Source organism: Patiria miniata, unplaced genomic scaffold (genome assembly GCF_015706575.1).
Source record: "Patiria miniata isolate m_02_andy unplaced genomic scaffold, ASM1570657v1 HiC_scaffold_23, whole genome shotgun sequence".
Lineage (NCBI taxonomy): Eukaryota > Metazoa > Echinodermata > Asteroidea > Valvatida > Asterinidae > Patiria > Patiria miniata.
Genome location: NW_024037062.1, coordinates 855,441 through 865,292, shown reverse-complemented (window position 1 = coordinate 865,292; position 9,852 = coordinate 855,441). Strand labels below are relative to the sequence as shown.

The following is a 9,852-nucleotide window of genomic DNA, read 5'->3' as shown; positions in this document are numbered from 1 at the left end:
TATGATACCTGCGGACGGAGACTCTTACCTCCGATCGTGTTGCACAAACTGGAAGTTTGCGAAAGTCAGGTGTATTAGTAAGACACACCTGGAGTGACGATCGCCTAGTACGCAACTAACCTTGACCAAATCCGTGAGAAGTTACGTCGCAGTTACGTTGACATGAAGTGGACTTTTGATCGTGACCCGATTGATAAGAACATAGACTTGTCCTAGTGCGAGGTGTTCTATAGGTGTTCTATAGCAAACGAGCACCATGCAACTCTATGTAAATAGAGGCAGAAGCACTCTTCTGGTTTTAATATCGTTTCAGTCGACTGCTAATCAGTTTAGGCAGATCGGAGGACCACCGTTCAACTACGCATCACACCAAAATTTCACTTTTACACCGATTTAATATTGATGATATTTCAAACATTAAATATGAATTTGATAATTATGTTAATTCATTGATTTAACATTCAAAAGGAATAACAAAAATAAGTATCTCGGAAAATTTAGATAAATCCATAATGCAGGCATTACGCCCGTCATCACATATAGGATTTTGTACATGATTTTTTGTTTTGTTTTTGTGTTTGTTTATTCACGCTAGAAGAGTGGTAGGTTGCTTTTATGTAAACTTACAAAAATGACCAGGCATTTAATCTGATCTTTGTCTAACGACGAACAAGATACATCATAATTATTCACACAAGATATCGAGATGAGTCAACAATATTTCGCTTCTATCATGTTTCAATGTTAAGAAAAAAGTCTTTCACTTGAATAACTGCAAAGCCCCCGCTAATTTTCGGTGTTAAAAGGAATTTGTTTCGTGCGGTGATGGTAGTGGCTTTAGTGGATGCTTTTCTAAGACAGTACAATATTACTTGCAGATGTATACCATATCAAAAAGGATCTTAAAGTCTTTCAGTTGTCGAGCAGAGGATATTATCTGGAGAAAAAAAATTCGAATTCAAAACGCAAAAACTTGAGTCTGCAAATACAATGTGGCCATTATCGTGTAAGCCTCCATCTCAGAAGTAATTGAAAGTATTAGATTTATGGTGAAGTTTTAGTTTTGGATGAAGCGGCGATGTAGATACAATTGACATCTTTTGGAATCTTTCACTCCGTGTAAATGTTCTTGCTAACCGCGAGACAGTAAAGCTTGGCGCGAAGGATTTCTTGGTATTGGTTGTAGAGGCAACACATTTTTTTGTTAAGAAAAAAAGGGTTAGCCCGGTACATCCTTACCTTTTTTCGCCTTTGTCATTTATGTACGTGCTCAGGTAGAAGCCGACACGGTTTGGTTGCAGATATCCCTGAAACTCCAGGCTCCAAACATAGTTGCCTGGCTGCAGATCTTGCGCCATCTCCATCACGTAAAACTGATTCTTGACATGATGGTTTCCTTCACCACGATGTCGATGTCCACTGTGCCGGTGAAGTCAGCGGTGTCTAGATTCGGGTAGAGCAGCAACTTGTAGTGTTCTGGATAGACGGCAGAGGGGAGACGTAGAGGGCAGCAGGGATCATTACACGGGGCAGGCGTGGTTGGTTGGGCGGTGGTCACCTGCGGCATTTTGGTGGTCACCTGCGGCATTTTGGTGGTCACCTGCGGCATTTTCGTAGTCACCTGCGGCATTTTCGTGGTCACCTGCGGCATTTTTGTGGTCACCATTTTCGTGGTCATCTGCGGCATTTTCGTGGTCACCTGCGGCATTTTCGTAGTCACCTGCGGCATTTTCGTGGTCACCTGCGGCATTTTCGTGGTCACCTGCGGCATTCTCGTGGTCACCTGCGGCATTCTCGTGGTCACCTGCGGCATTTTCGTGGTCACCTGCGGCATTTTCGTGGTCACCTGCGGCATTTTCGTGGTCACCTGCGGCATTTTCGTGGTCTTCATCATCGTCGGCTCGGGTTTATCCGGGGTGGCATTGATAGGTTCCTTCGATGGTACGTCACGCTGCGGCAGGAGCCCCGCTAGCAGACCCACTGCTACAATCAGCAAGACCGCTAGGACGGCGAAGGCTGCGATCTGACTCTTGCGACAGTAGATCCCGCGCGAGCTCGATTTCTCCGATGATGACGAGTCGCTTCCTCCACTTTCCTCTATCTCCATAGTACTCAGTTTCACATCATCATGGTCAGTACCCATTATGATACCTGTGGATGGGGTCTCTAACCTCCGAGCGCCTTGACTTATTAATAGTGATTGCACAAACTGGAAATTCGCGAAAGTCAGGTGTATTGGTAAGACGCAACTGGAGCGACGATCGCCTAGTACGCAACTTACCTTGACAAAGCTCATGAGAAGTTACGTCGCAGTTTTTTGAAGTGGACTTTTGAATTTTGATCATGTTCCAGTTGATAAGAACATAGACTGGTATATTATGTGAATTCATGTCGACTTAACATTCAAGAAGAATAACAAAAATAAGTATGTCTCGGAAAATTTGGATTAATCCATATTGTAGGCAATATATACCCGTCATCACACATAGGATACTTAAAGATATTTCGTATATAATTTGTTTGTGAAAAACTTTTTGTGTGTGAAAATAATGACTCGTGGTTGAGCTATAGAATGTATTAATGAATAAGTAAAAAAAGTTAATACTTGATTTCACTGTGGAACATAATTTATAACCCCAAGAGGGCGCCAAACTTCTTTTGCCAATCCGTGGTTGGCACTTTTTGCCCAACTTACTATGGAAAGTTACTTGTAATTATAGCTATTAATGTTTCGAAACATATCATTGGATAGTTGAAAACACAACATAACCAACAAACGCAATACCAACAAATGCCTCTTTCTTACACAATGAGGGTGTCATATGCGATTCTTGACAAGTTCTGTGGCTGACCACGGCTTAAATTTATACCCTTGAGGCATTCCATACAAAATGGCGCTCAATGTTTAAAAAAGACCCGTCTGTTTACGATGCGTTCGATTAGCTTACACGTGTGATCAAAATGTACACGAGAGTGTTCGATTAGCCATCACGTGCTAGACATGGCTGGCCCAGTGTCAACCACCACTGCCCCAGCTCGAGAGCAGGTCTCTGGTGGATGGCCGGGTATAATGACGTAACCGGACGATTTTGTGGCTAGATTGAAAATGGCAGGAACTTCAATACGAAACGTACAATGGAGAGATTTATGACACAAAAAGTTCCATAACGGTGTTGATTTGGATGGGCATACATTGGGAGGCCTAACTCCAGACTTGTATGACTCGTGACTCGGACTCGAGTCCGACTCGAGTCCAATTTTCAAGTACTCGGACTCGGACTCGGAATGGAAAGATTTATGACACAAAAAGTTCCACAACGGTGTTCATTTGGATGGACATAAATTGGAAGGCCTAACTCCAGACTTGTATGACTCGTGACTCGGACTCGAGTCCGACTCGAGTCCAATTTTCAATGACTCGGACTCGGACTCGGAATGGAAAGATTTATGACACAAAAAGTTCCACAACGGTGTTGATTTGGATGGACATAAACTGGAAGGCCTAACTCCAGACTTGTATGACTCGTGACTCGGACTCGAGTCCGACTCGAGTCCAATTTTTCATGACTCTGACTCGGACTCGAGTCACAATGACAAATGACTCGGACTCGACCTTGTGACTCGGACTTGGACTCGGACTCGGTTATATATTGCCATTAATAATGAAGGCCTAAGCAACTCAAAGCCGCTACTTGCTATACCCTTCCCCGCATTAAACCATTTTTTTCCGACACACCCACAAAAATACTGGTGTCACAATTTCAGAAAAAAATAATTACCCATGTTATTGCTATGGGCGGAGCTAGCGTTCATGAAACGGGGGTGGGGTGGGGTGATATGAAGGGGGGGGGGGTAGTGAAGGTGCGCCCAAGACACGCCCAACTAGGGGGTCTGGGGCATGCTCACCGAAAAATTGTGAAATCTACGATGATCTCACCTGAATTCTAAAGTACATTTAGGAACTTACCATATGATTCCACTTATCATTTTTGGTACCCATTTTACGTGTATCATAAAATTAGTCGGTGGCTAAACGGGGGGGGGGGGGGGGGGGGGGGGGGGGGGGGGGTGCAACCTTCAACCCCCTAGATCCGCCATTGCCTCTTGGTCCCAAAACCTGGATAAGTCACTGATGATCAATGATGTATAAAAAGTTTCTTGGTTTCAAATTTCCGAGACCTGAAAACTGAGCTGCAGTGCCGATGGCAAACGCAAGCTGCTATCGCCTTTGCCCCAGTGAAATACCTGTCATCTTCTGATTGAAAACATTCTGAAGACAAGCTGACGATTGCGATTAAAGTTACGAATATTGCATTAAATACAATTCGGCTCTTTGGAAATCTTTGTCTAGATAACACATGGGGTTAATAAGGACATTTCAATTTTTAAAGATACATTGCCAACCATGACTTGTATTGTAGGTTGATCGATATTTTTTAAGCAGTAGAACGGTAGTGTGGCCTTACCTTTGTTCGCCTTTGTCATTTGTGTACGTGCTCAGGTAGAAGCCGACACGGTTTGGTTGCAGATATCCCTGAAACTCCAGGCTCCAAACATAGTTGCCTGGCTGCAGATCTTGCGCCATCTCCATCACGTAAAACTGATTCGGGACATAATCAAAGGGCGGCCGAGCCACCGCCAGAGGTGGTGCCGGCGTGGAGCCTGAATCTACGGCCGGCCTGATCTCAGACGAAAGGATGATCATTTCCTTGATGTGGAGCCGTGGAAACCTGATGGTTTCATTCACCACGATGTCAATGTCCACTGTGCCGGTGAAGTTAGCGGTCTCTAGGTCCGGGTAGAGCAGCAACTTGTAGTGCTCCGGATAGATGGCGGAGGGTAGGCGTAGGTTGCACCAGGGATCATTACACGGGGCAGAAGTGGTCATCGGTTCGTCGGTAGTCATCATTGATTGTTTGGTGGTCATCATTGATTGTTTGGTGGTCATCATGGGTGGCATTTTAGTAGTCTTCGTCGGAGGTTTAGCAGAGGTGCCTTTGATCGGTTCGGCCGGAGGAACGTCACATTGCGGTAGAAGGCCCGCCATCAGCCCCACACCAGTCGTCGCCAGGATAGCTAGGACCACAAACGCCGCGATCTGACTCTTGCGGCAGTAAATCCCGCCCTGTTTCTCCGGGTAGCTCTCGCCTTCCGATATCTCCATTTGGTTCAGTCTCTCGTCGTCCGCACCCATTGTGATGCCTGTTTGATAACGGACCCCTAGTGATGGAACACCTGGACTGGAATTGACTTCAGCCCAAACTGGAGATGTGGTAAAGAGTTCGGGCTTATCACCAATCGCCGCTAGCCACAACCCAACGGTGTGATGTGTGTCAAGAGCCAACAACGAACATGGACAAGCTGCATCGCTTTATTTGAAGTGGCTTTTAAAACTGATCCTTTGATAAGGACATAGACTTGTTACAGCTCCACTAGTTTGTTACTGAGCTACACGTGAAGAAGCCTGCAAAAATCCAGATTTTTGGGTCCACAAGTTTCTTTTGTTTCGATGTACATGTTTCGGAGTGAACTTTTGGGGACCTAAGATGGTAGATCTCGCTTCAAGGTGCATTGGCTAATTTGCGTGTAGCACTCAGTCCAGTTATTAGAGGTCAGTGGAACGAGCAGGGACAGTTTTGGGGAAAAAAATATTTGACACACGCGTGAAAGGGGAAAAAATGCAACAAATATGAAAGTGCTTCGGGGCAAAAATTAAAAGTCTGACCTGGCAGCGACCACCGAGAGTGATTTGACTCGGTGGCCTCTGATGAAACTCGACAGTGCCTGTGGGCTGCGCTGGTGCGAGTACGGTCTTCGCACTGGCCGGCAGTCGAAACCAACTAAGAAATGAAATTGAAATTTCATCAAAACATACCTTTATCGTGAGAAGGAGAAACGGACTCTGGAAGGGCAGTTGCTTGTTCAATGTTCTCAGGGGTTACGGAGTAAAACAAGATGAGGCAATACTACTGGGCGGTGCAAAAAGAAGGAAACCCACTTTTGGCATATTCCATCATGGTGCTACCTCAACAACTTACCTTATTATTACCGTTCACCATGCAAACCTTCAAATCGCATCCCACTTTTGACAACAATTTCCACCTACTTGTGTAGCATATTTCAAAAATTCAAGTTAGTGGTATTGAAGTATTTATGTTTAAACGTAAGTGAGGAAAAACATGATTATAAATGCATTTTGTCTCTGAGATATGGTAGCTTAAAATTACATGTTCCAATTCTGTTTGTCCACGGGCGGCTTTATTCTATCTGCTTGACTGAGCTCCGGAGCTTGATTTAAACACTACACGTGGCTTGTGGACAACAGTGTTTTTGGTGACTTGTATTCAAATTAGCATAATAGCACTATTCTTGCGAGTTTTTAAAAGATATTTTTTCAACCACGCATGGTTGAAGAGCTTCACTACAGTATTCAAATAAGTGAAATAGTTTAAAATTCCTGTCACAAGTGGTTTTCTGTAATGCAGCTCAGCAGAGCGCACCAAATAATGTTCAATAGAGTGGCTCAATAGAATGTATCCAATTAACACAATGGGCCGGATGTAGCCTATTCATTGACGTTGCTTGGTAAACCTATACGACAGGACTGCCCAGCTCTTCACTAGTCTATAATCAGTCTAAGGGCATCTTCGTCTCGGCTCAAGGAAACTTTAGGCCCCAACTTCGGGGACTCCAGCTACATTTTGGTGCTGTTATGCTTCAGGAGTATTCAGTCAGTTGAAATGGAGCCAGAGTTTCGACTATTTTCAATTGGTTTGCCTCAGTGATTCAGAATTTGGAGGCAAAACCGAAGCCGAAGACAAGGACAATGTTTCGAAAAACCCCATAACAGTCAGTCAGATAAAAAGAGTACACTCTCGCAAAATGGACAAGCAAATGGGACATCTTACTACTCAAAATCCACACCTGACAAAGTAACAATTAAACGGCGAGACGACTTGGACAAGTCGAATAAAAACCGATGTCAAGCATGTATGGATTTAAATACCATCCGAGGGGCGTGGTCTGTCGGATTTATACAACCATGATAAGAGGATTGGCTCATAATTTAGGACCGCGTTATCATATTTTTCATTTATTCTATTCCTGTTGATTTTCTCTTTGTTTGTTTTCCGGATTTGAAACAGGGTGTGTTAAACTTGAAAGCATGACATGGACTTTGGATTTTAGGAGTGTTATACGGTAGTAAATGTTCCCGGAAAACAGATTTAGATAATACGTTTACAGTAAGAACGACGTTTTTACCAGAGAGTAAATCACGTGAAGAGGGGCGTTGGGAGAATGTAAACCTCTAGTGGGTCAAAAGATCGTCCCTTAAACTTTTTAATTAAATCATACCAGGCATAAAGTCTATAGCTCCAGAAATTTCACCATGAACACACAGAGGAATTGAGTAGTCGTGTAGGCCTATACAAAAAAGGGTAGCTGAGGAGGATAAGCCTGTAGTTTTAAGGCCTGAATTCACAAAAAAATTTCATGTATTGGATTGCTTACTTATACTGTTTTAATAAGTATAGTTATAATTTATGAATCTAGACTTATGCCCTCGTCTCATACCAGTTTGTGTTTTTCTAGGTTGTGTCTTTGTGTGTCTGACTGTTGACCATTTTGTCCTTTGTCACTGTCTCTGTTTTTCTCGGTCATGTCCACTTGTCTGTCGATAGGTTAGGGTACAAAAGCGTGACGCTTCACCTTATACCTTAATGTTGTCGTAAATTTTTAGTATTGATCCATGTACATTAATAAACACTATTACATAATTCATTGCATTTTGTTTTGTAAAATAAGTTTACATGATATTGTAACATTTTATAGTGTGGAAATGACAACATTGAAATAAATGTTTCTATGAGCTCCGTGCGCTACCAAGAGAGGTCGCCCTTTTACCTAACAACGACGTCAAGGGGGTGGGGCATTTCGCTGGTTGACGCGCACCGTTCCTTGTGTATGACGCACGTACACCAGGGGATTTGTTCTATTTACACGCAGTGGCCGCGCTTCGCGGCAAATGAATTGCAGTCAGGCAAGATGGCGTCAGTCGGTCACCCCCCAACTGTACTTCCTTTGCCGTATTAAAGGTTGCAAACCAGTATATAGGCCCGAAATTGCCTAAACGCCGTCAAAATTACCCTTTGTATGCCCTCAGTTTTCCTCCTTAATCGTTTTTGTGGCTCATAAAATTGTGTGGTTTTTTTTTTTTTTTTTTTAGAAATGAAGGATCCACCATCTGAACCGGTCTTTGAACTTGTATTTCAGGCAATCTATTAATGAAATTCAGGAGCAGAAAGTCATTCTATTTTGCAATGGAGTGTAGGGATCAGTTTACAATTGGCGATGGGCTTCAGGACTGCTTTTAGGGGTGATCATCTTGGAGGGAGAAATCACCCAAAAGTCATCAGTTAACCCCCAAACTAAACTTTAAGTGAACGAGGGTAACCAAGCTTTAACTGTGAGAGTATTTTCTCCCGATTTTTGTCGGTGGAGTTAATTTGTCATTGTTTTGGAGAATATTTACTGGTCTGCATGTAGCAGTAATGGACGCAGTCGCGCATGTTAGACATAAACAGCGCTGCCTAGTTTCCGACAGTGTCCAACTCCATAGTCGTATTTAATTTCCAACGTCCTGGAAATTGCAGGATATTCCTCCTAAATATTCCCCTGTGGTCTCCGTTGGTTAAATCTACGTTCCTATGTTAATATAATGATAGTGAGAATTCGGACTTAGTGAATTCAACACTCACTGCGACATCATCCTGTTTTACAGAACGCCTATATAGCGCCCTCAGAGTTTTCAGTCTGACAAGTTTTTTTTATAGACATTGACGAAAACCAGTGTCGTCCACAGTGAAATTGAAATACCGCCCTCTTGCTGCTTGTTTCCCAGTCGCTCTATAAAGCCATCAGTATTCCATGTGGGTTAAGTTGATCAATATCAAATTAGGTTTTGCCCATTCACCGATGTATTAGTGTTACCTCCCGAGTGACAGTTGGAAAAAATCACTCGGTGGGACTCGAACCCACGACTTCCTGCTTTCCACCCGAGTGATTTTTTTCCCAACTGTCACTCGGGAGGTAACACACTGAGTATACAGTGTTTATACGTCGGTGAAGGGCAAAACCTCCTTTGATATACCTGTTTTACCATTTTGGACTGTGCGAAATTATTTGATCAATTAATTATTTTAGACGAATATTTGTAAGGCCAAAACGTTCGTTGATAAATTTGGTTAACTGCTTTTAAGCAGTCAACAATATTAAATTTTTTTTTTTTAATAAGACTTTGTTTGATAATTTTTTTTTGGGGGGGGGCAATTTTATTGAATTGGGAACCAAGACGCAAACTTTAGAATTGGGAGTTTTTGGCTCTTCTTTGTCTCTTACATTTTCTCTGACGTAAATAAAGCTTTCTCTGAGGTCTAATTCCAGGCCGGAGAAATCATTCTCGAGATGCGATGAGAGACAGTGAAGCACGATAAGTTAATTGGTCAAAACGTTGCGCATTATCGCGCATGCTCACTGGGAACGACGTTCATGGTCATCGCAGTTTACGCACTAAATCCCTCAGAAAACAAGTCGACAGGAAGTTTCCTTCGGCCTACGAAGCACTGCGAGTCGCCATTGGTCAAGGCGGTGCTAAAAGTGCAAGTGACCACTTAGTGCGCACGCTCACACCGACGTCAACAGCGCGTCTCAAAGTGCGCATGCGCACTTTGAACTTCAGGCACGCGAGCCCGACGTGACGGTTGCCACGAGCAGGTAATATGGAGCGCCGATTGCAACATTAGAAGTCCATGCTAGGCTTTTAATTTCAAATTCAAATCACAAGGCATAAGG

At 43.3% G+C, this 9,852-nt stretch overlaps 1 protein-coding gene across 1 annotated transcript; it reads right to left on the bottom strand.

Annotated features, from left to right (window-relative positions):
• Positions 1–933: 933 nt before the first annotated feature.
• Positions 934–5,345, bottom strand: LOC119731350 (glutamyl aminopeptidase-like). Its single transcript, XM_038204529.1, has 3 exons — positions 4,586–5,345; positions 1,240–1,358; positions 934–937 (listed from the first exon to the last, which is right to left on the bottom strand). Exons 1-3 carry the CDS (start codon positions 5,192–5,194, stop codon positions 934–936), a joined length of 732 nt encoding a protein of 243 aa, XP_038060457.1. The 5' UTR covers positions 5,195–5,345.
• Positions 5,346–9,852: the final 4,507 nt, after the last annotated feature.